We start from the raw sequence: 27,237 nt of genomic DNA on the forward strand, positions 1-27,237 counted from the left end.
ACCATTTGTTGAAGAGATTTTTCTTTCTCCATTGTATGTTCTTAGCTCCTTTGTTAAAGATTAGCTGTCCGTAGATGTGTGATTTTATTTCTGGGCTTTCAGTTCTGTGCCATTGATCTGTGTGTCTGTTTTTGTGTCAGTACTGTGCTGTTTTAATTATTATAGCTTTGTAGTATATTTGGAAGTCAGGGATTGTGATGCATCCAGCTTTGTTCTTTTTTCTCAGGATTGCTTTAGCTGTTCGGGGTCTTTTGTTGCCCCATATGAATTTTAGGATTCTTTGTTCTATTTCTATGAAGAATATCATTGGGATTCTGATTGGGATTGCATTGAATCTGTAGATTACTTTAGGTAGTATGGACATTTTAACTATGTTTATTCTTCCAATCCATGTGCGTGGGATATCTTTCCATCTTTATGTCATTATTAATTTCTTTCAATAATTTCTTATAGTTTTCATTGTATAGGTCTTTCACCTCCTTGGTTAAATTTATTCCTAGATATTTTATTCTTTTTGTTGCAATTATAAATGGGATTGTCTTCTTGAGTTCTTGTTCTGTTAGTTCATCGTTAGAGTATAGAAATGCAACTGATTTTTGTAAGTTGATTTTGTACCCTGCAACTTTCCTATAGTTGTTGATTATTTCTAATAGTTTTCCAATGGATTCTTTAGGGTTTTCTATATATAAAATGATGTCGTCTGCAAACAGTGAGAGTTTCACTTCTTCAGTGCCTATTTGGATTCTTTTTATTCCTTTTTCTTGCCTAATTGCTCTGGTCAAAACCTCCAGTACTGTCTTGAATTAGAGTGGTGAGAGTGGGCAGCCTTGTCTTGTTCCTGTTCTCAGAGGAATGGCTTTCAGTTTTTCCCCGTTGAGTATGATGTTGGCTGTGGGTTTGTCATATATGGCCTTTATCACGTTGAGGTACTTTCCTTCTATACCCATTTTGTTGAGAGTTTTTTTCATAAATCGATGTTGGATCTTGTCAAATGCTTTCTCTGTGTCTATTGAGACAATTGTGTGGTTTTTATTCCTCATTCTGTTAATGTGGTATATCACATTGATTGATTTGCGGATGTTGAACCATCCCTGTGTCCCTCATATAAATCCCACTTGATCAGGGCGTATGATCTTTTTAATGTATTGCTGTATTTGGTTTGCCAATATTTTGTTGAGTATTTTTGCATCTATGTTCATCAGTGATATTGGCCTGTAATTTTCCTTCTTTGTATTGTCTGTGTCTGGCTTTGGTATCAGGGTGATGTTGGCCTCGGAGAATGTGTTAGGAAGTGTTTCATCTTCCTCTATTTTTTGGCATAGTTTGAGAAGGATAGGTATTCAATCTTCTTTGAATGTTTGGTAAAATTCTCTGGAGAAGACATCTGGTCCTGGACTTTTATTTTTTGGGAGGTTTTTGATTACTGTTTCAATCTCTTTACTTTTTTTTTTTTTTTTTTTTTGTGAGGAGATCAGCCCTGAGCTAACATCCGCCAATCCTCCTCCTTTTTTGCTGAGGAAGACGGCCCTGGGCTAACATGGGTGCCCATCTTCCTCCACTTTATATGGGACGCCGCCACAGCATGGCTTACCAAGCAGTGCGTCGGTGCGCGCCCGGGATCCGAACCAGCGAACCCTGGGCCGCCGCAGCGGAGCGCGCGCACTTAACCGCTTGCGCCACCGGGCCGGCCCCAATCTCTTTACTTTTGATTGGTCTATTCAGAGTCTATTTCTTCTTGGTTCAGTTTTGGGAGGTTGTATGAGTCTAAGAATTTATCCATTTCTTCTAGATTGTCCACTCTGTTGGCATATAGTTTTTCATAGTATTCTCTTATAATCCTTTGTATTTCTGTGGTATCCATTGTAATTTCTCCCCTTTCATTTCTAATTTTATTTCTTTGAGCCTTCTCTCTTTTTTTCTTAGTGAGTCTGGCTAAGAGTTTGTCACTTTTGTTTATTTTCTCAAAGAACCAGCTTTTAGTTTCATTGATCCTTTCTACTGTTTTTTTGGTTTCAATTTCATTTATTTCTGCTCTAATTTTTATTGTTTCTCTCCTTCTCCTGACTTTGGGCTTTGTTTGTTCTTCTTTTTCTAATTCTGTTATGTGTAGTTTAAGGTTGCTTTGGATTTTTCTTGTTAGTTAAGGTGGGCCTGTATTGCTAGTAGTTTCCCTCTCAGGACTGCTTTTGCTGCATCCCATATGAGTTGGCATGGTGTATTTTCATTTTCATTTGTCTCCAGATATTTTTTGATTTCTCCTTTAATTTCTTCAGTGATCCATTGGTTGTTCAGTAGCATGTTGTTTAGTCTCCACATCTTTGTCACTGTCCCAGCTTTTTTCTTGTAGTTGATTTCTAGTTTCATAGCATTATGGCTGGAGAAGATGCCTGTTATGATTTCAATCTTTGTAAATTTTTAGAGGTTTGTCTTGTTTCCCAACATACGGTCAGTCCTTGAGAATGTTCCATGCACGCTTGAGAAGAATGTGTAATCTGCTGTGTTTGGATGGAGTGCTCTATAATTATCTATTAAGTTCATCTCGTCTAGTTTTTCGTTTAGGTCCACTATTGCGTTAGTGACTTTCTCTCTGGATTATCTATCCATTGATGTAAATGTGGTGTTAAGGTCCCCCACTATTATTGTGTTGTTGTTAATGTCTCCTTTTAGGTTTGTTAATAGTTGCTTTGTGTACTTTGGTGCTGCTGTGTTGGGTGCATATATATTTATAAGTGATATGTCTTCTTGGTGGAGTGTCCCTTTTGTCATTATATATTGTCCCTCTTTGTCCCTCATTACCTGTTTTATCTTGAAGTCTAGTTTGTCTGATGTAAGTATGGCAACACTTGCTTTCTTTTGTTTGCCATTAGCTTGGAGTATTGTCCTCCATCCTTTCACTCTGAGCGTGTGTTTGTCTTTAGAGCTGAGATGTGTTTCCTGGAGGCAGCATATTGTTGGATCTTGTTTTTTTAATCCATCTTGCCACTCTGTGTCTTTTGATTGGAGAGTTCAATCCATTTTCATTTAGAGTGATTATTGATATGTGAGGGCTTAATGTTGCTATTTTATCACTCCTTTTCCAGTTCTTTTGCATTTCCTTCGTTTCTCATCCCATGTGTTTCGGACTGTCAATTCAGTTTGGTAGTTCTGTATGATGATTTTCTTAGTTTTCTCTTTATTTATTGTATGTGTCTCTGTTCTGATTATTTGTTTAGTGGTTACCATGAGGTTTATATTAAAAATCTTGTAGATGAGATAGTCCATTTTCTGATGGCCTCTTATTTCCTTAGACTAAGTCGATTCCATCCCTTTCCTCTTCCCCTTCTAAGTTATTATTGTCACAACCTTTTCCATCTTGTGTTGTGAGTTTGTGTTTAAAGCAATGAGATTATATTTATTTTTGGTGTTCTCCTTCCCTTAATCTTTGATGTTATGATTAAGTGTTTGCTCACCTATTCTGATAGCTGCAATTTTCCTGATTTTTGTCTACCTATTTTTCTCCTTGCTCAAAGCTTTGTATCCTCTTTCTCTTTTTTTTTTTCCATGCCATGAAGGCCTTCTTGAGCATTTCTCATAGTGGGGGTCTTGTGGCAGTGAATTGCCTTAGCTTTTGTTTATCTTGGGTAGTTATCATTTCTCCATTATATCGGAAGCATATTTTCGCTGTATAGAGTATTCTTGGGTGAAAGTTTTTGTCTTTCAGAATTTTGAATATATCGTTCCACTCTCTCCTAGCCTGTAAAGTTTCTGCTGAGAAATCGGCTGAGAGCCTGATAGGAATTCCTTTGTACATTATTATTTTTTTTTTTTTGTCTTGCCTCCCTTACTGTTTTTTCTTTATCATTCACTTTTTTGAGCTTTACTACTATATGCCTTGGAGACGGTCTTTTCATGTTGATATATTTAGGAGATCTGTTGATTTCATTCACTTGTATTTCTAGCTCCTTCCCTAGGTTTGGGAAGTTCTCAACTATTATTTCTTTGAACAAGTTCTCTGCTCCTTTTTCCTTCTCTTTTCCCTCTGGGACACCTATAATCCTTATGTTGCATTTCCTAATTGAGTTGGATATTTCTCAGAGAATTTCTTCATTTCTTTTTAGTCTAAGTTCTCTCTCCTCCTCCATCTGGAGCATTTCTGCATTCCTGTCCTCAATATTGCTAATTCTTTCCTCCCTATTGTCAGCTCTGTTCTTTAAAGATTCCAGATTTTTCTGTATCTTCTCCATTGTGTTTTTCATCTCCAAAATTTCTGATTGGTTTTTCTTTATAGTTTCAATCTCTTTTGTGAAAAAGTTCCTGATTTCATTGAATTGTCTGTGTTTTCCGGTAGTTCGTTGAGCTTTTTTATGATAGCTATTTTGAATTCTCTATCATTTAGGTTATAAATTTCTGTGCCTTCAGAATTGATTTCTGGGTGCCTGTCATTTTCCTTCTAGTCTGGAGATTTAATATATTTTTGCATACTGCTTGAGGGATGGGCTTATTTTTCCTCATTCTGAAAATATCTGGTTGCAGCTTCCACCTGCTGCCACTGGGTGGGGGTCAAGAGCTGTGTATTCTGAACCCACCACGATCTGCCAGCTCTCTGACCAACTGGCTGTGCTGGTGCTCCAGGCAGGGATAGGGACCCTTTCTTTCCCCCACCCAATCCCGGGAGCTTCTCACTCTTCCCTCGCTATCTGCTCTCCTGGGGTGCTAGCTTGGTGAAGGCACCCCCACAACGGTTCAGTCCCCTCCATATGGGAATTTCCCACAGGCTGTGAGAGACCTTGGAGAGGGATGGTTTTCCTGTGGAGGGCTGCCCTTCCCCCCTCTCTCTCTGAGAACCATGTGGTCCCAGCCCCAGAGTCACTGTCATTGGGGAAAGAGAGAAGTTCTCCTTACCTCCTTCCACTTCGTCCCGGGGTACCAGCACCTCCACCTTCAGGCATAAGGCTTCATGGATCTCTCAGATGTCTTTTGTGTTGTGTGAATGTTCTCTGTTGGTATATGAGTGTCCTTTTTGTTGTATATTGAGGGGGAGAGTCTAAGGGGGAAAGCTCGCTCTGCCATGATGCTGACATCACTCCTCTCAAGTTACTCTTTTTTGTCTCCCTTTTCGTACCATGCTCTTTGGAAGGAAGTTACTATGAACAGTCCACAGTTAAGGAGGGAGGAATTTTGTACCCCCTTCCTTAGGGTGGAATATCTATGTAATTTATTTGGAATTCTTCTGCATGAGAGATTTTATTTATATTGTTGTTCATATTTTTCTAGCTTTGGCCGTTGGGAACTCTTTCATTTGTCTTCTGTTCCTGTGTGACATATATCATCTGTGTGTGTGTGTGTGTGTGTGTGTGTGTGTGTGTGTTGAGTACTTTCTTACTTTCTGGTACTATATAATGCTCCAGGATCATCTTGTATATTTGCTGTCTCAGTTCTAGAATTAGCCAATTCTCCAAGGAGCCTTGGTTCCTTTTGTTGGTGAATGGTATTAGAAACCAATTTCTGAGTGCTAGGTGTGCTCCTTAGTACTGGGGTGTCATTTCCTTTAAGCTGTCTCAGCTGACAGAGCAAAGAAATGTATCAACCCATGAATATACACACACCTATAAATATTTTTGTGTTACCATCTGTGTGTATGTGTTAAACATGAATTCTCACTGATGTTTCCAACTCTTATACATTACCACATGGATCATTCTAGTTTCCTCCTCTGCTTATCTGTACATTCCCACTCCAACAGTGAGAAACCTGGCTCCCATTACCTGCCATTCATTTACTTAATTGTTCAATTCCAATATACAGTCATGCATTGCTTAACAATAGGGATATGTTCTGAGAAATGCATTGTTAGGCAATTGCATTATTATTTGAACATCACAGAGTGTACTTACACAAACCTAGGTGTAATAGCCTACTACACACCTAGGCTATATAGTACTAATCTTATGGGACCACTGTCATACGTGGTCTGTTTTTGACTGAAATGTTGTTATGCGATGCATGACTGTATGTGTGGAGCAGTATCAGAGTTGTTATTCTCTACTCTGTGGGAAACAACTTGATGTTAACTAGAGTACAGTGCTTTTGTGCAGTTCCTTTTGCCTTAGTCTTACAAAATCACTTCACTGCCAGAGTTATTTAGGTTGACACCTTTTTTCTACCCCCTTTGGTAAGGTAGTTTCATACAATTGTGATACAGCTAGGTTCTCTTGTCACTGTTTGCATTCTTTCATGGGATCCCCAGTTCTCCTAAATGGTTTGTTGCTTTGCATATATTAAGGTTCACGTTTTGTGCTGTAAAGTTCTATGAGTTTTGACAAATGAATAATGTCATGTAGCCATCATTACAGTGTCATACAGAATAGTTTCACTGCCCTAAAAATCCCCTGTGCTCCACCTATTCATCCCCTGCCCCAAGCCCCTGACAACCACTGACCTTTTTACTGTCTCTATAGTTTTACCTTTTGCAGAATGTCATAAAATTGGAATCACACAATATGTAGCCTTTTCAGACTGTCTTCTTTCACTTGGAAACATGCACTTAAGGTTCCTCTGTGTCTTTTCATGGCAAGTCGTGTCTTCTTAGTCTCCTGTAATCTGGAACAGTCTCCCACCTTCTTTTGTCTTTCATTGTATGTATGTATGTATGTATGTGGTCATTTATTCATTTATTTATTTATTTTTGGTGAAGAAGATTATCTCTAAGCTAACATCTGTTGCCAATCCTCCTCTTTTTGCTGAGGATGGTTGGCCCTGGGTTAACCTCTGTGTCTGTCTTCCTCTACTTTATATGTGGGACGCCTGCCACAGCATGGCTTGATAAGCGGTGTGTAGGTCCGTGCCTGAGATCCGAATCTGTGAACTCTGGGCCACCGAAGTGGAGCGCGAACTTAACCACTACGCCACTGGGCCAGCCCCACTATATTGATTTTTTAAAGAGAAATGCAGGTCAGTGTTTTATAGAGCATCCTACAATCTGGATTTGTCTGATTGTTTTCTCCTAATTGGATTCAAGGTAAACATTTTTGGCAGGATTACCACATAGGTTGCAGGTCGACAAACTACGACCTGTGGGCTAATCTGAATTGCCACCTGTTTTTGTAAATAAAGGTTATTGGAATACAGCCACACCCATTTGTTTATATATTATATGTAGTGCTCTTGTGCTTCAGTGGCAGAGTTACATAGTTGTGACAGAGGCTGTATGGGTCACAAAGCCAAAAATATTTACTAGCTGGACTTTACAAAAAGACTGTGCTGACTCCTGATGTAGGTGATTCCTCCTCATTGCGTTATATCAGGAAGCACTTGATGTCACTGTGTCCCATTATTGGTGATGTAACAGAGTGAATAGGGTTTCGTTCTGCTTGCTGCAATCTGATGCCAATCAATTGCAATGAGCCAGTGATTGAGAAAGGAAAGTTTATACAGTTAGCTAGCAGAATCAGAAGATGGCAGACTAGTGTCCTAGAGAACCACCTTAAAATTATACAGAATCTTGAGGCAGTTATATAGGGGAAATGGGCAAGGGAGGGGGCTTTAGGAATGTCGACCATCAGGTGTGATGAACTTCTAGGCGGCACATTATCTCTTTCTTCTGTCATTTGTGGTGGGTACCAATGCACAATTTTTCTTTCTGAGGGTCATGATGTGCTTGGGGAGCTCAGAGAACAAAGTTATCATCTTATTGCAGCTGTCAGGTACACGTAAGCGAGTCTTAAAACTAGCAGATTGTGTGTATTGCAAAAGCGAGAGGTGCTTAGTCCTCTAGGCTACATGCAGGCTAGAACACATTCACAGAGACTAGTGCGTTAGGGTCATGTACAGGTACAATATTGCTTCCTTTCCCTAAGATGGCTTCCCTCATGCTAACTTAAGATCTGGCTGTTACTGTGATACTTATTTAAGTCATTTGGTTAAGGCACTGTCCACTAGATTTCTCCGTTGTAAAAGTATCTTTGTAACTAACAAGTAGTGTATGGAGTGATATACATGAAGACCATTCGTATATCTTGTTTTAAATGGTTTTAGCATCTGTTGATGATTCTTACCTGAATCGTTGTTGCAAAATTGGGATTTTTCTTACTCTGTGATTCCTTCTACATTTATTATCTGGCATTTTTCTGTAAAGAAGCCCTCCTCTGGTGCCCCTCTTTTACGAAAAGGAACAGGATAATTTTGCAGTAGCACATTATCACCTTATCACCGAGAGATTGTTCCTTCCACACAGTGTTGAGGTGATGCTTTCTTGTTTGTACTACAAAATGTACTGTAGATTCTTCTGTTTAAAATACTTAACTCCACAAATTTAAAACACAAAATAATACTCTATTTTCTGTGTCTATGACTTATGGAATGAGAGTGTAACCACAAACAGGGTATGCTAACTTAAGGATGGTTAGTGGTTACCTCTAGGAAGGGGGGTACTGGGACTAAGAGAAGACAGAAGGAAAGTCAGCTCTATCCATGTTGTTTTATTTAATTAAAAAACAGTAAAGAATCTGAAGCAGTTATGATAATATGTTAACATTTGTTAATTTGGTTGATGAGTTAAATGAATTTTTTGTTCTATTCTCCATACTTTTTTTTTTTTTTTGCTTGAGGAAGATTAGCCCTGAGCTAATATCTGTGCCACTCTTCCTCTATTTTGTATGTGGGTTGCTGCCACAACATGGCTGACGAGTGGTGTAGGTCCACGCCCGGGATCCGAACCCAGGCCACCAAAGCCGAACATACCAAACTTAACCACTACACCGTGGGGCTGGCCCCTCTCTGTACTTTTTATGTTTAGATTATTTCATAACTAAAGTAAAAAGCATCTTGATATAGCTTCACCCTGGAATCTTACTATAATATTTGACATGACCCCTTATCAAGTTATAATGTTGGCATGTTGTTCTGATTAACGTTAGGTCTTTGGTGGTATTGTCCACACAGATCATCCATTGAGTGAGTCAGTTTCTTTTTATTCCTTAGGTGTTTGTGCTTTCCTAAAAGTCTTCAAGTGTAGATCTAGCAACTAAAAATAAATTGTAAATTGTACCCCTTCTATTTTTAGAGCCTCTACTATGAGGTGAAGAATTATTTTATTGCCCATTGATATTTTAATAATTTCCAGACTTTATTGATTTTTATATTGAAATGTGTTTTAACATTTCAGACTCCTTTGTGGCATCCTAATTGCCAGCAATATATTTATTAAGTTGCCTTATTTTTCTAATAATTAATTTTTCTATAGATGCCTTTTACACAGACCTAAATGAATGAGTAAAGTTAGTGATTAACTCCTTGTGAACTTTCCAATAATAATATATTAAATTGGTTTTTGTAGAATGCTGCAATCCTGAATTCTTCTGTAAATGTTCATTATGTGCCAAAGTTAAGTTCAAAGGTAGCGAAACATAAAATGAAAGGAAAACTGTGTGCAAAGTGGGAAACAATTTCCAGAATATAATGGATTTGCCACAGACTTTTGCTTTCAGCCAAGGTGGAATAGCAGGGGCTGGACCTACTCTTCTACCTGAAACAACTAAAAACTATGCAAAATATGTGAAACAATGTTTTGCAGATATTGGACATCAGGCAGCACAAGACAGTGGTCCCCAAGATAAGGGAAACAAACAAGTTGACCCCTACGATTGTGCCACCCTACTGCTTAGAGAGAGTGTTAGGCCACAGAGCAGGGAGGGGGAATCCAGGCGGAGCCTGATGAATTCCATGGGTTTAGAAGGCAGAGCTGGCAGTCTGCAGTGGAGCCTGAAGAGTTCACAGGGCAGAGAACTGGAATGGAGAGAGCTGTACAAAGAGAGAGCTCTGAAGATTTTCAGTGTCTTTGAAGATTTGGAGAAGTGAGTCTTCAGTTGAATATGATCAGCACAAGTGTGTAAGGAACCTACTGGAGGCCAGGTGAAGAACCACTGGAAGGTAGCAGAAAGCGAAATGCCCAGAGCTCATAGAGGGCTGGGACTAGCTTTTATTCACACCAGCCAGAGTGGAAAACATTGTAATTCACAGGTTATTGGGTACAGTATATAGAAGGGTATTTCTGCAATAGTAGAGCAAAATTAACCCTAGACTAAATTCTACTCTGCTGTCACCTAACAAAGCTCAAAAGCAAGGCTCAAAAGGATCTAACTATTTCCAAGTAATTTAACAAAGCTCAGGATGTTTGTAGGAATACAAAAATACCTAGCACACAACAAGATAAAATTTACAATGTCCTGCATCAAATCAGAACTTACAAGGCATGCAAAAAAGCAAGAAAATATGAACCATAATTAGGAGAGAAATAAATCAATTGAAACCAACCCAGAAATGCTGCAGATAATAGAATTAGTAGACAAGGAAAATTAAAATAGTTATAACTATATTGCAAATGTTCAAGCAGGTAGAGGAAAGACTGAACACATTAGAGATGGAAGATAATTTTGAAAATACCCAAATTCAACTAAAAATGAAAAATACAATGTCTGAGATGGATATACACTGGATAGGATTAACATGCAGATCAGATGGGACAGAAGAAAAGATTAGTAAACTTGAAAACATAGCATCAAAAGCTAAAATAAAGCACAGAGAGGAAAAAGACTGAAAGAAAAATAAATAGAGCAGTAAAGAGGTATGGAGTGACTTCCACTAGCCAAATATACATATAATTGGAGGCCATGAGGAGAGCAGCTGGGATGGGAGGATAGAGGACATACTTGAAGAAATAATGCTTGAAAATTTTACAAATGTGATGACAACTATAAACCCACATATCCAAGCAGTTCAACAAATCCCAAGCAAAAGTAATATGAAGAAAGCTGCATTAAGGCATATCATAATTGAATTGCTTACAACTGGTAATAAAGAGAAAATCTTAAAAACAGCCAGAGAAAAAAGAACACATTACCTAAAGAGGAACAAAGAAGAAAATGACAACAGACTTCTCATCAGAATCAATGCATGCCAGAAGATAGTGGAACAACATCTTTAAAGTATTGAAAGAAAAAAAGTTAAACTAGGATTCTATTCCTGTCTTTTAGAAATGAAGGCAAATAAAGACTTTTCGAGACATAGAAAAGCTGCAAGAGTCCATTACCAGGAGACCTGCACTATAAGAAATGCTAAACGACCTTCCTCCACCAGAAGGAAAATGATACCAGATGGAAATCTGGATGCACACAATGAAATGAAGAGTACTGGGAATGGTAAACATGGGTAAATATAAAATTTTTTTTTTAATTTTAAAAATATTTTTTAAAAGTTATTTGACCATTAAAAAAACAGTAACAATTGTTGTGGTGTTTATAGGAAATATAAGACAGCAGTAGCACAAAGGCCAGGAGGGGAGAAATGGAATCATACTTTTATAAGATTCTTTTACTATGTATGAAGTGTTATAGTAACACTTGTGGGTAGACTGATAAAGATGTTCACTACAAAGTTTTTTTTTTTTTTTTTGTGAGGAAGATCAGCTCTGAGCTAACATCCATGGCAATCCTCCTCCTTTTTTCCTGAGGAAGACCGGCCGTGAGCTAACATCTATTGCCAATCTTCCTTTTTTTTTTTTTTTCTCCCCTTTTTCTCCCCAAAGCCCCAGTAGTTGCATGTCATAGCTGCACATCCTTCTAGTTGCTGTATGTGGGATGCAGCCTCAACATGGCCAGACAAGTGGTGCATCAGTGTGTGCCTGGGATCCGAACCCAGGCTGCCGGTATCGGAGTGCGTGCACTTAACTGCTAAGCTATGTGGCCGGCCCCCCCCCCCCGTTTTTTTCTTTTGTGAGGAAGATCAGCCCTGAGCTAACATCCATGCCGATCCTCCTCTTTTTTTTTTCTTTTTTGCTGAGGAAGACTGGCCCTGAGCTAACATTGGCTGATCTTCCTCCACTTTATGTGGGACACTGCCACAGCATGGCCTGAGAAGCGGTGCGTTGGTGCGTGCTCAGGATCCGAACCCAGGCCGCCAGCAGCGGAGCGTGTGCACTTACCCACTACGCTATGGGGCCGGCCCTTGTTCACTACAAACTTTAAAGCAACCACACATACACTCATACACGCACCCTAAAAGCTATGGCTAATAAGCCAACAAAAGGGATAAAATGGAATCATAAAAATTGTCAAAGAGTCAATTTAAAAGAAGGGAAAAGAGGATATAAAGAACAGATGGATAATGAAAAACAACGGAGTGGTAGGTTTAAACCCAACCATATCAATAATCACATTAAATGTAAATGGTCTAAACACCCCAATTAAGAGCAACCTATAACACGAAGACCCATTTATATGTTTCCTACAAGAAATGCGCTTTAAATATAAAGATGAAAAGCAGTTAAAGGTAACAGGATGAAGAAGTTATACCGTGCTAATACTAATCTAAAGAAAGCTGAAGTGACTATATTAATATCAGATAGAGTAGATTTCAGAATAAAGAATATTACTGGGGAAAAAGATTATCATTGTATAATGATAAAGGCCTCAATTAATCAAAAGGACATAATGATCCTAAATATTTATGCACCTAACAGCATAGCTTCAAACTACATGAAGTCAAGCTAATAAAACTGCAAGGAGAAGTAGATGAATCTGCAACTATTATGGGAGATTTTAACACTCTTCTCTCGGTAATTGATGGAACAAGTAGACAGAAAATCAGTAAGGATATAGAAAATTTGAACAACGCTGTCACCCTAAATTGACCAAATTGACATTTATAGAACATTCCAGTGAACAACAGCAGAATACATATTCCTTTCAAGTACACACAGAACATTTACCAAGAGACCGTTTTCAGAGCCGTAAAACAAGTCTTAATAAATTTAAAAGAATTTAAATCATATAATGTATGTCTTCTTTTTTAAAAAAAAATTTTTTTTCTACTGTTCTTTATTTCTTCAATTTTTTTTTTCTTTTTTGTGAGGAAGATCAGCCCTGAGCTAACATCCGTGCTAATCCTCCTCTTTTTGCTGAGGGAGACTGGCTCTGAGCTAACATCCATTGCCAATCCTCCTCCTTTTTTTTTTCCCCCAAAGCCCCAGTAGATAGTTGTATATCGTAGTTGCACATCCTTCTAGTTGCTGTATGTGGGACGCGGCCTCAGCATGGCCGGAGAAGCAGTGCGTCAGTGCGCGCCCGGGATCCGAACCCGGGCCGCCAGTAGCAGAGCACGTGCACTTAACCGCTAAGCCACAGGGCCGGCCCTAATGTATGTCTTCTTAACACAGTGGAATTAGATTAGATATCAGTAAGAGAAATATCTCTGGAAAATCCCCAAATATTTGGAAATGAAATAACACATTTATAAATAACCTATGGATAAAAGCAGAGGTCAAAAGGGAAAGTATTTTGAACTGAATGAAAATGAATACACAACTTTTCAAAATTTGTGGGATGCAGGTAAAACAGTACTTAGAGGAAAATTTGTAGTACTAAAAATGCCTGAAGTAAAAAAGAGAAGAGGTCTCAAATCAATGATTTCAGCCTTTATGTTGAGAAACTAGCAGGGACGGCCCAGTAGTGCAAGTGGTTAAGTGTGCGTGCTCCGCTGCGGCGGCCCAGGGTTTGCCAGTTCGGATCCCGGGTGCGCACTGATGCACCACTTGGCAAGCCATGCTGTGGTGGCGTCCCATATAAAGTGGAGGAGGATGGGCATGGATGTTAGCCCAGGGCCAGTCTTCCTCAGCAAAAAGAGGAGGATTGGCAGATGTTAGCTCAGGGCCGATCTTCCTCACAAAAAAAAAAAAAAACCCAGAAAAAGAAAAGCAAATAAAACCCAAAGTAAGTAGAATAAAAGTAATAATAAAGATCATAGCAGAAAATAGAAAAAACATAGAGAAAATCAATAACAGCCAAAGCTGCTGGTTCTTTGAGGTCCATAAAATTGATAAACCACTGCCAGACTGATCAGGAAAAAAAAAAGAAGACACAAGTTATCGGTATCAGGAGTGACAGTTATTATATCGCTACAGATTCTAAAAGAATAATAAAGGAATAGTTTGAATGACTTGTTGCCATAAATATGTTATTCTAGGTAAGTGGACAAATTCCTTGAAAGACCCAAACTACCAACACTCACTAAAGAAGAAATAGATAACTTGAATAATTCTATATTTTAAAATGAACTTAGTTAAAATACGTTTCTACAAAGAAAACTCCAGTCCCAGATGGCTTCTTTAGTAAATTCTACCATACATTTAAGGAAGAGATAATCTCAATTCTACAGAAACTCTTCCAGAAAATTAAAGAAGAGGGAACATTTATCACCTCATTCTCTGAGGCTGTCTCTACCCAGATACCAAAACCAGAGAAAGTAATTAGAAGGAAAAAAAAAAGCTACTGACCAGTCTCCTTCCTGCATAGAAATGTAAAAATTCTTAACCAAATTTCATCAAATCAAATCCAACAATATTTAAAAAAGAATAATACATCATGACTATGTGGGATTTATCCTAGGAATACCAGGATAGTTTACCATTCAAAAATCAATCAATATAATTCATTGTATTAATAGATTAAGGAAAGGAAAACCATATGATTATTTTGATAATGAAGACAAAATCCAGCCTCCATTCCTGTTGGAAACTCTTGGTAAACTAGGAATAGAAAGGAACCTTCTCTACCTGATTAAGGATTATTATGAAAAAGTGGCACTCAACATCATATTTAATGGTGAAAGACTGAGTGCTTTCCTCCTAAGATTAGGAACCAGGCAGGGATGTCTGCTCATGATCACTGCTATTCAACATTGTGCTGGAGGTTCTAGCCAGTTCATTAAGGCAAGAAAAAGAAATAAAAGACATCCATATTAGAAAGGAGGAAGTGAAACTGACATTGTTCACAGGTGATATAATTATCTATGTAGGAAATCCTACGGAGTCTGTAAAGACACTATTAGAACTAATAAGCTGAGCTTAGCAAGGTTGTAGGATACAAGATCGACATACAAAAATCAATTGTGTTCCTAGCAATATACAGTTGGAAACAGAAAAAAAAATAATAGCTTCAAAAAATATGAAATAGGATACAGTTGATAGAGATGTAAACCCTTTGCATTGAAAACTCTAAAATATCACTGAGAGAAATTTTTAAAATCTTAAATAAATGGAGAAATATACTGTGTTCATGGATCAGAGAAATCAATATTAAGATGCCGTGTTGCCTGAAAATGTTGTGTAGATTCCAATCCCAATCAAAGTCTCAGCAGGCTTTTTTTCCTTCAGATAATGTCAAACATTTCTAAAGTTTAGAAATAAATCATTCTAACTTATTCTAAAATTTATAAGGAAAGTAAAAAAGACCTGTAGTCAAAATAACTCACAAAAAGAAGCAAAAAGTTGGAGGAATTACACTGTCTGATGTCATGACTTACTACTGTACAGCTACTCCAATCAAGGTACTGTGTGTGGTGTTGATAGACAGATGAACTTATATCTCAATGGAAAACAGTCCAGAAATAGACCTGCACATGTATGTTCAATTGATTTTGACCAAGACATTTTTCGGGGAAGAGTTGATCTTTCCAAAAATGATACTGGAGCAATTGGATGCAAATAAATGAACCTCAACTCTTACCTCCTACCATATACAAAAATAACTCGAAATTGGTCAAGACCCAAATGTAAAAGCTGGAACTATAAAACTTCTGAAAGAAAACATAGGAGAAAATCTTAGAGACTTTGATTTTGGTAAAATTTTCTTAAATACAACACAATGAGCACAAACTATAAAAGAAAAAAATTAGTTGGGCTTCATCAAAATTAAAAACTTTTGCTTTTCAAAATACACTGTTAAGAAGAACATGAAAACGCAAACTATAGACTTGGAGAAAATATTGTAAAACATATATCCAACAAGGGACTTGTATCTAGAATAATAATAACTGAAAAAAACCCAAACTCATACAACTCAATAGTAAGACATGCAACCCAATTGAAAACTGGGCAAAAGATTTGAACAGATACTTCGCCAAACAAGATACATGGTTGGCAAATAAACACATTGACTGATATTCATCATCGTTAGCCTTTGGTGAAATGCAAATTAAAACCACAATGAGAGCACAATACACTCTCTCAAATGCTAAGCTTAAAAGGTTTTATTAATTAAAAACCAAGTTTTGCCTAGGATGTGGAAAAACTGGAACTCATATGCTGCTAGTGGGAATGTAAAAAGGTACCAGTTTGGAAGATGGTTTGGCAATTTCTTGAAAAGTTAAACACATACATACTGTACAATCCAGCTGTTCCACTTCTAGGTGAAATGAAAGTATATGTCCACGTTTGCATACTCATAGCCTTGTTTGTAGTAGTGCAAAGTGGGAAATGACCTTTCTCATAAGGAAGTGTTTATTTTTCTCTTCCTCTTCAAGCATTTTTATGTGTATTTCCACTAAAGCTCTCATCTCACTGTAGTGCATTTAATATCTGATCTGTCTTTTCTTCTGCCACTGTGGAAGATAACTGCTTTAGTCCTACCCTTCTCAGTGCAGCAGAATGGGAGTCAGGAGAGCTGAATTCTAGTCCTAGCTCTCGACACTGAGCTGACTGATTGTCTTCTTGGAACTTCAACTTTCTTAGCTGCTGATTGAAGGGATTACATTATATGTATTCATTCATGAATATTTCTGAGCACCTGCTGTTGGCCAGGTACTCTTTTAGGTATTGGCAACACAATGAAGAAAATAGGCTGTGGTCTCAGCCCTCGTGGAACCAGTATTTATTAACCTATTTTGTGCTGAATGCTGTCCTGGGTTTTGGGAAGACAGGCCATGGTGTCTTAATCTCAAGGAATTTATGAATTAGTAGGGGAGAGAGACCAAAATAAGTAAACAGAGAAAACTATAATTGTAAAATTGTTATGAAGGAAACAGTATGAGGGGAGACCCCTATTTTAGCAGGGCTGTCAGGGGAGGCCTCTTTGTGGAGGTGACACTTGAGCTGAGATCTAAAGGAAGAAAGAGAAAAGGGGCTCTTGTTTGTCATTGTCTCTTCTCTCAGAAGTTTAGATTGAACTTAACACAATGATTGGTTTCGTCAATTGTAGACATCTCTAAATGAGAGTAGCTTCATGGAGCCATCTTTACCTCACGCCTCTCTTCAGGGGGTTTCATTGTCCAGTTTAGGAAAAACAAATGGCAATAAATTAAACGGATTTAGTTCTCCTTCTGATGTGTAATTAATACTTTTTTGACCCATAATTCATAAGTGAGTGAGAAACAAAGGATAAAATGAATGTGCTCTGGTAAGCCTAAACCAGAGGTTTCAAATGGGGGTTTGGCAGGCAAATCTGTACTCCAGAGAGGTTTCCTTTGGCCTACAGTGTTTTTTTTTTTTTTTTTTTAAGTTTAAAATTTTTTTTTTTTTTGTGAGGAAGATCAGCCCTGAGCTAACATCCATGCCAATCCTCCTCTTTTTGCTGAGGAAGACCGGCCCTGAGCTAACATCTATTGCCACTCCTCCTCCTTTTTCTCCCCAAAGCCCCAGTAGATAGTTGTATGTCATAGTTGCACGTCCTGCTGCTAGTTGCTGTGTGTGGGATGCCACCTCAGCATGGCCGGACAAGTGGTGCGTGCCCGGGATCCGAACCCGGGCCGCCAGTAGTGGAGCACACACACTTAACTGCTAAGCCACAGGGCCGGCCCTGGCCTACAGTGTTTTAAAAGTCAGAAAATTTCACCTGCACCCCCAGATTTGCAGCGTTTCCATTTAAATCTTTAGGTGACCAATTAGAACTGAACGGCAGCAGCTCAGATCTCACAGCCCCCTCCTGTTTGACCTGCTGCACTCACTTATGTCATTTGTCAGGCCCCGTGGGAATTTGTTTGTCTAAGCATCATCTCAGGAGGTTTTTGTTTTGTGTGTAAACATTTATGCTTGGGACCAGCCTGCTGCGAGCCTGATCTACTAGTCCTGGGCTGGGTGATTCTAATGTGCAGCAGGTGAGAACCACACTCGTAAGACCATAGCCATGGCTGTGGACATACCTTGTTGCGAGATTCACATGGGAGCATGCGTGTCAAGAGTGAGGACTTGTCTTGGTAACTTCTTATGTACCCTGTCCCTGGAATACCTGGCACTAGGCACTTTAAATGCTTGTAAGATAAATGAATGAATGATGTTTTAATTTTGGTATATATTTGACCTCTAAAAGGCAATGTATTTAAGAAAACATATTTCCTAATTCAACTGTGTGGGTTTTTTTTTTTTAAAGTTTTCTTTAATAGATAACACATTCATGTGGTTTTAAGATCAAAATATAAAAAGGAATAGAGGTAAAAGCCTCCTTCCTACTTATGTTCTCTATCTGACTGGGCCACCCTGCCTCCTCCCGTGAAAGTAGAAGCAAGTTCAAACATATATTCTTGTTTTTTCCCCTTTTTACTCAAAAAGTAGCTTACTAAAAATAATGGTCTGCCTTATGCCTTCTTTACCCTTGACATGTCTTAAAGATCTTATCGTGTTAGTAGAGAGCTTCCTCCTCCTCCTTTTTTTTTTTGGTTGTTTTACAGTTGAAAAGTATGTTTCATCGTTTGAGCATGTTATAATTTATTTAACAAGTAACCCCACTGAAGGACATTTGGGTTTTTCTAAGCATTTGCTATTGCAGACAGTTCTACAGGTAGTACCCTTGTATGCATGGCCTTTCTCTCTCTCACACACACACACACACACACACACACACAAGTGTGCAAAGTATATTTCTATGATAAATTCTCCAAGTGCAATTGTTAGGTCAAAGGGTATAGGCATATGTAATTTTGATATATTATCAAATTGCCTTCTGTAGGGGTTGTAGCATCAGATATCATTAATTAAAACGAATACTAGTATTTGGAATACTGTTTTAAAAAGAATAGTTACTCTGTTTTTGTTTTGTTTTCTTTGCTGAGTTAGAGTAGTCATATTGCAGGTTATCTGAATTTTGGTAAGAGTAATAAGATTGTTCTAGATCATTGGTTTCTGCTACTGGCCAAAGACCCTCAAAAGGTTCTCAGATTTATATGCTAAACGAACATCAGCTATGTAGAAAATAACGGCTCACACATGTATACTATATATTTCAAATGTATGTAGATGCTAATGTATTTAATAAAATGCCAATTCATTTAATAGTGTTACTGAATTCTTAGTTCAGCTAATAGCAGCTCCACATCTGATCAATGGTTCCATTGTTTTAGATGACCCTTGGATTTTGATGGCATGTTAGCTTCATTTTGTGTCCTGTCAGTTTTTTCAAAGTAGCTTAGTCTGGAGGTATAGGGGAACAGAACCAAAAGACTATGCGTATACTATGAGTGTCTATTTGAATATTTTACAATAAAAATAACCTTTCTCTTACAGATGTCCCTTTAAGGACCAGCCTGCCACCACCATTCAGAAATTATAAATATGGTAATCAATAATTTTCTTATTCTTTTCAAGCATATATGAATATAATTTCACATTAGTTTTATGTTGATATGAATTTAAATTTGGTTTTCAAAAATGAGTTTACTATCTGTAAATAAAAACCAGTATGGAAGTTTATGTAGAAATATAGGAATTCTAGCATATCGTTAAAGTAAATTGTAATAGTGTAGGGAAGTAGCCTATTTGTGAGGAAAAGCATGTTTGGCAAATTGTGTCTAAAATGAATTTCTGTGCCAGGTAATCAAAAAAGGAGAAATGATTAAAGACTAGGAATTGAAAGAAGAGATTTAACATTTTAAATGCCAGTAACTTGAGCATGTTATATATAGTAATTTTATATATTGCAATTGTTGATTTTAAAATGTACTAATAAGGCAAGAAGCTAGGTTTCAATATCTGTTATAAAGATGATACAGTTATTAACCTTCAGCATAGTGACAGTCACCAAACTTTGAGACTTCACTTGAGAATTATGATGCACTTAACAAATATTTCTGTTAATTGATGCAGACATTTTAAAGTATAAATTTTTTATTACCTTACCGTAGATCATTTTTTGAAGTGGCTTTTAATTCTGTTCCCATTTGGTAGAGCAACTTACAACCTGAAATACTTTGAAATCACAGTCTTCACCGTGTGTATGCATTTTAATATCCAGAGACTAATTGTGAGGTCATAAGGGGTAGTCAAGCAGAAGTTGAAAGCGCTGAGTAGAAAGTACTTTGATTTATTGGACTTAAAGAATTTACATACTTAATATTGGATAAGAGAAAGGAATAAAAAGCATGATTAAGTAAATATGAAACTTCTCAATTCTGGCTTTTGTGGCTTTTAAAGTATAATGACTTGAAACATAACCCTAAACTTGAATCAACCTACAGATGTCATTTCAAATTAAAATAGCTACATATGGTTTCCCTTTTGGCATGATGTGTATATTCAAACTTGTGTTCCATGGAGGTTATTTTGAAAGATAAGTTTTAGATCATGAAAGCATCAGAATATCTGACTGCTAATCATCACGGCAGTAATGTACCTTTTATGTTATTCCACCTTATTTAACACCCTTTTGTCTTAGTATTTCTGTACTATTCAGATGAATTGGCAGAAAAAATGAAGTTTATCTGTGAAGAAATTAGAGAACCACTAGGTTTTGATAGACTTCAAGTGACTCTGTCTGAGTTTGGCTCTAACAACCTGCTGCTTTGTGTTCAACAAGAAAGGCCAAAGTGTTACTCTCTTGCCTGTCATTGTCCTCCAGTAGTGCTACATGCTCTGTGGGAATAGAACGCATGGGTGTTGGGGAGTGGGAAGGGCACAGAGTCAAAATTCAGTTTTGCTAGTTGCTGTCTCCGTGCCCTGGGCAGAGGGCTGGCTCTGTCAGCCATGCCTCCTGGAGTCTGAGATTTCTCAGAGCCCCTCCTCGCACTTCATTGGCATCTACATTTATTGCTGATTTACCCTGACCAGACTGTGTGTTCCTAAAGCACAGGGGACGTTGTCTTATTTTTAAATCCTTATTGCCTAGGCATTGTGCATGTGTGCAATAAATGTTGGTTGTTGTGCAGTGCAGGGCTGCTAATCCTATTTATTTCATAAGGCTGTGTAAGATTAGATTAAACAATGCACGTGTGAAGACATTAAATACTCCACAAATATAAGATATTATTTTTATTTTTATGAGGTTACTTTCCTCAAGGAATTTGCATTAAGGAAGCAATACCCACAGATATTGTTTCTGTTAATAATGAAGTTTTTTTTTTTAAGAAGTAAAAACAAGTGAAAGAGATTAACAAAGAAAGGGACATTAATACCACACCTTTTGCTAGCTTGCCATTTCTCTTTTCTTACCCTCTTCCCAAGTCTTAACCAATTTCTGTTGGAGAGAAAAATCTGGTGAAACTTCCTGTTCAAAGCATTTCTTCTTCTGCTAAAAATGTGGCCTTCTTATTGTGGGGTTGCAGAACCTATTAGAGCAAAGATATTTCTAATTTAAAGACTTATTAGCAAAATATATAGAACATGATTAATATTTGGTAGGGTCAAACTGCAGTTTTGCAGGTTGATTGGAACAGACTTTAAGCAAAGTTTTTTTTTATTAAAAAAACTCTACTGTTGTTTTCTCTAACTTGTCTCCAGTAATAAACTAGTATCTATTTATAGTGAGAAAAAGAGTGTAATAGGTAACTCAGAATAATAGATCGTCTTAAAGTCACTTTTGTTTATTGTGTACATTGTAAGCTTATTTTGAGTAGTAATTGTGGCATATTTACATTCCTAACATGCTTATTTCACTTAGGTTAGATTTATTTTTATTTGTTAACAATGCATAGTTATAGTCCTAGGATTAGGCTGACCTTATTTAAAAATTATGATGGGTAATTGAAAGTTGACTATTTAAAATAATGGGTAATTCAGAGTGCTAGTTCTTAGCTGGGATAGGTACCCTATTCTTCTGTATTATTAGGGCATAGTTAAATCAAGGTCTGTTTTTTAAATAGATCTTTTCATTTCATTTCACTGTTGGAATTCCTCATTGAATCAAACAGCGTGCTTGATAGAAATGAATTTTAATTTAAAGTTGAGTTTATTCAGATATAATAATACCTATAATCACAATACGTTAATTAAATGGTTAAATAAAACTGAATGAAAAATTTGAAGCTTTCTGAATTTAAACCTGTTGAATGCTAGTTCTGTTATATAATTGAGACCTGATTGTTGCAGAGTTAGAATTTTACCCAGTGTGGAGAAATTACTTATTGGAAAAGCACAGTGTAGCCTGACTTGAAGATAAACAGATTAAGGAGAGAAGGAGGGATTGAATAAAGCAGATTAGATGGTGTGAGCCTGTGCAGTATTTGAAAACCAGGAGGCAGATTTTGGTATTCTTTGGGCATCAGCAGCCTTGCCCAGATGACCAGTGATCCTTGAAAGTGTTTGAATTCTGAGAGTGGTAACAACTTGTCAGTCTCGTCATTTGACTTCCTGTAACTGTAACTATTCTGAGAAGTCAGTAGATTTTTTTGAACTGCTGTTGTTAATATCTATCTTAATTTAAGACAGATTATTTAAGTTCATTATTTGTTGATAAATTGTGAATCTTAATTTAATCTTAAATTAAAACATTAATTGTTAATGATTTTGTTAATATCTGTCTTTATTTGCTAATCATAGCCTTTGGCAACTCCAAAAAACAGGATGGAGTAATGTGGTTCACTTGTCTTCTATTCTAAGGGGAAATGTGCTGAGTTGACTTCAGGTTATGGCAAATACAAAATTGCGTGTGTCAAAGACCAAGGCTTTAAAATGCCTTTATACAATGATGTTTAATTTTAATGATATGCAAAAGTAATTTTTCTTTTACTGTATACTAGATTTTTAAGTGAACCTGGTTATAAGGTAAGAACTTAAATTTCTCAATTTCATAGCCACCCCCATCTCACTTTAATAATTTGAAATGAAGTTTTAGAATAATCTTTGTAAAAAGAAAACTTGTTTTTTTTCTTTCAGATAAACTAAAGATTATTCATCAAGCACATAAATCAAAGGTACGTTTCATATGTACAGTATCTGGTACATAGCAAATAATACTGGTTGACTTAGTGAATAAATGAATGAAAATATGTACTTCTAAAATATTTTCCATTATAATAGCATTTTTTATTTTGTAGGTACCCTTTCTATAGCCTTCCTTTCCCGTTAAAGAAAAAGTTCTGTCATATCTCTGTTAGTACTAGATTCTTTAAAAAGTGTTAATTTTTAAAAAAAGCATACATGTTATATATCAAACAAATATTTAACATAAAATAAGCATAAAACTTGGTGTAAAGTACATTCAGGTTACATATAAAGGAAGCCACTTATTATCTGGCAATCCAGTCTCTTTGATTTTCTTAATTCTGTACCAGAAGAAAAGAGCCAAAAGCAGATAAAAAAAATCTTCTTATTCTGGCTTGACTCCTTCTGTGTGTAAGGACTGTGGCTCTTGGGAAGAAACCTCCTAGTTCCACAGAGGGCACGGCCTGCAGTCTGAATGTTGACTTGTCCCAAAGAGGACTGTTTATTTATGTGTTTATCGTGTGTTTACATTTCTGTCTTCTTACTTTCTTAGAGTAATGTTTTTATGAAGCCACAATCAAAGGTTAGCTTCTCAGACAGACTAGAGTGGTCTTTTATCTTGAATCTCAGTGACCTTGTATAGACTCCTCATTAAAGCAGTAATCTTACTTTATTATACAAACTACTCAAGGACAAGGGACCATATCTTAGTCTCCATAGCTCCAATACCTAGCACAATGCCTCATTCATAGGAGTGTTTCATAACAGTTTTTGAATGAAGTATTTATTTATGAATTCACTTAATTTCATTCTCTTCTCTAGTCATAGATACCCTCCATAAACTCAGTCAACTTTCAAATAAATGTATACCAGAGATTACCAAGAAAATGGCATGAGGGTATGTCTGTTGACTATGAATTAGTAACTTAAAAAAAAATTTTTTTTTCCTGTAGCTTAAAACAACACACATTTATTCACTTATCGTTCTGGAGGCCAGAATTCCCAAATCAGTGTCACTGGGCTAAAATCCAGTTGTCGGCAGGCCTGTTTTTTTCCAATAACTTTATTTAATTATTTATGTTGATGTCATAATAGTTTATAACATTGTGAGATTCCAGTTGTACGTTATTATTTGTCAGTCACCATATAAATGTGCCCCTTCACCCCTTGTGCCCACCCCCAACTCCCTTCCCCCTGGTAACCACCAAACTTTTCTCTCTGTCCGTGTGTTAGTTTATATTCCACATATGAGAGAGGTCATACGGTATTTGTCTTTGTCTGGCTTATTTCACTTAACATAATACCCAGTTCCATCCATGTTGTTGCAAATGAGACGATTTTGTCTTTTTTTATGGCTGGTTGATGTTCCATTGTATATATATACCACATCTTCTTTATCCAATCATCTGTTGATGGACACTTGGGTTGCTTCCACGTCTTGGCTATAGTGAATAATGTTGCAATGAACATAGGGGTGCATAAGCCTCTTTGGATTGTTGATTTCAAGTTCTTTGGATAAATACCCAGAAGTGAGATAGCTGGATCATAAGGTATTTCTATTTTTAATTTTTTGAAGTATCTCCGTACTGTTTTCCATAGAGGCTGCACCAGTTTGCATTCCCACCAGCAGTGAATGAGGGTTCCCTTTTCTCCACATCCTCTCCAACATTTGTTATTTTTTGTCTTGGTGATTATAGCCATTCTCATGGGTGTAAGGTGATATCTTAGTGTAGTTTTGATTTGCATTTCCCTGATGATTAGTGATGTTGAACATCTTTTCATTTGCTTATTGGCCATCTGTATCTCTTTCTTGGAAAAATGTCTGTTCATATCCTCTGCCCATTTTCTGATAGGGCTATTTATTTTTTTGTTGTTCAGATGTGTGAGTTCTTTATGTATTATGGAGATTAACCCCTTGTCGGATACATGATTTGCAAATATTTTCTCCCAGCTGGTGGGTTGTATTTCCATTTTGATCCTGGTTTTGTTTGCCTTGCAGAAGCTCTTTAGTCTGATGAAGTCCCACTTGTTTATTTTTTCTTTTGTTTCCCTTGTCCGAGTAGACATGGAATTCGAGAAGATCCCTTTATGACCAATGACGAATAGTGTACTGCACATTTTCTTCCAGGAGTTTTATAGTTTCAGGTCTCACCTTCAGGTCTTTGATCCATTTTGAGTTAATTTTTGTGTATGGCGAAAGCAGATGGTCTACTTTCATTCTTTTGCAAGTGGCTGTCCAGTTTTCCCAGCACCGTTTGTTGAAGAGACTTTCCTTTCTGCATGGTATATTCTTTGCTCTTTTGTCAAAGATTAGTTGCCCGCAGATGTGAGGTTATATTTCTGGGGTTTCAGGTCTGTTCCGTTGATCTGTATGTCTGTTTTTGTACCAGTACCATGCTGTTTTGATTACTATCGCTTTGTAGTATGTTTTGAAGTCAGGGATTGTGATGCCTCCAGCTTTGTTCTTTTTTCACAGGATTGCCATAGCTATTCAGGGTCTTTTGTAGCCCCATATGAATTTTAGGATTCTTTGTTGTTTCCATGAAGAATGTCATTGGGATTCTGATTGGGATTGCATTGAATCTGTAGATTGCTTTAGGTAGTATGGACATTTTAACTATGTTTATACTTCCAATCCATGTACATGGGATATCTTTCCATTTCTTTATGTCATCATCGATTTCTTTCAATAATTTCTTATAGTTTTCATTGTATAGGTCTTTCACCTCCTTGGTTAAATTTATTCCTAGATATTTTATTCTTTTTGTTGCGATTGTAAATGGGGTTGTATTCTTGAGTTCTCGTTCTGTTAGTTCGTCATTAGAATATAGAAATGCAACTGATTTTTTTACGTTGATTTTGTACCCTATGACTTTCCTGTAGTTGTTGATTATTTCTAATAGTTTTCTGATGGATTCTTTAGGGTTTTCTATATATAAAATCATGTCGTCTGCAAACAGCGAGAGTTTCACTTCTTCATTGCCTGTTTGGACTCCTTTTATTCCTTTTTCTTGCCAAATTGCTCTGGCCAAAACCTCCAGTACTGTGTTGAATAAGAGTGCTGAGAGTGGGCAGCCTTGTCTTGTTCCTGTTCTCAGAGGAATGGCTTTCAGTTTTTCCCCATTGAGTATGATGTTGGCTGCAGCTTTGTCATATATGGCCTTTATCATGTTGAGGTACTTTCCTGCTATACTCATTTTGTTGAGAGTTTTTACCATAAATGGATTTTGGATCTTGTCAAATGCTTTCTCTGCGTCTATTGAGATGATCATGTGGTTTTTATTCCTTATTTTGTTAATGTGGTGTATCACATTGATTGATTTGTGGATGTTGAACCATCCCTGTGTCCCTGGTATAAATCCCACTTGATCATGGTGTATGATGTTTCTAATGTATTGCTGTATTCGGTTTGCCAATATTTTGTTGAGTATTTTTGCATCTATGTTCATCAGCAATATTGGCCTGTAATTTTCCTTCTTTATATTGTTCTTGTCTGGCTTTGGTATCAGGGTGATATTGGCTTCCTAGAATGTGTTAGGAAGTGTTCCATCTTCCTCTATTTTTTGGCATAGTTTGAGAAGGATAGGTATTAAATCTTCTTTGAATGTTTGGTAAAAATCTCTGGAGAAGCCATTGGGTCCTGGGCTTTTATTTTTTGGGAGGTTTTTGATTACTGTTTCAATCTCTTTACTTGTGATTGGTCTATTCAGGTTCTCTATTTGTTCTTGATTCAGTTTTGGGAGGCTGTATGAGTCTAAGAATTTATCCATTTCTTCTAGATTGTCCAATTTGTTAGAATATAGTTTTTCATAGTATTCTTTTATAATCCTTTGTATTTATGTGGCATCCGTTGTGATTTCTCCTCTTTCAGTTCTAATTTTATTTTTTTGAGCCTTCTCTCTTTTTTTCTTGGTGAGTCTGGCTAAAGGTTTGTCAATTTTGTTTATCTTCTCAAAGAACCAGCTTTTTGTTTCATTGATCCTTTCTACTGTTTTTTTGGTTTCAGTTTCGTTTATTGCTGCTCTAATTTTTATTATTTCCCTCCTTCTGCTGACTTTGGGCTTTGTTTGTTCTTCTTTTTCTAATTCTGTTGGGTGTAGTTTAAGATTGCTTGTTTGGGATTTTTCTTGTTAGTTAAGGTGGGCCTGTATTGCTAGTAGTTTCCCTCTCAGGACTGCTTTTGCTGCATCCCATATGAGTTGGCATGGTGTATTTTCATTTTCATTTGTCTCCAGACATTCTTTGATTTCTCCATTAATTTCTTCAGTGATCCATTGGTTGTTCAGTAGCATGTTCAGTAGCAT

At 37.0% G+C, this 27,237-nt stretch overlaps 1 protein-coding gene across 1 annotated transcript in view; it reads left to right on the forward strand.

The window, feature by feature from the left end:
- Nucleotides 1-27,237, forward strand: part of C10H2orf76 (chromosome 10 C2orf76 homolog) — a 75,786-nt gene that overhangs the window by 31,512 nt on the left and 17,037 nt on the right. The window contains exons 4-5 of the mRNA XM_058548826.1: nt 19,304-19,354; nt 22,886-22,923. Of these exons, the coding sequence (XP_058404809.1) occupies nt 19,304-19,354; nt 22,886-22,923 (89 nt within the window). The remainder of the gene's footprint in view (nt 1-19,303; nt 19,355-22,885; nt 22,924-27,237) is intronic.

The sequence above is a fragment of the Diceros bicornis genome, chromosome 10 (genome assembly GCF_020826845.1).
Source record: "Diceros bicornis minor isolate mBicDic1 chromosome 10, mDicBic1.mat.cur, whole genome shotgun sequence".
Taxonomy (NCBI): domain Eukaryota; kingdom Metazoa; phylum Chordata; class Mammalia; order Perissodactyla; family Rhinocerotidae; genus Diceros; species Diceros bicornis.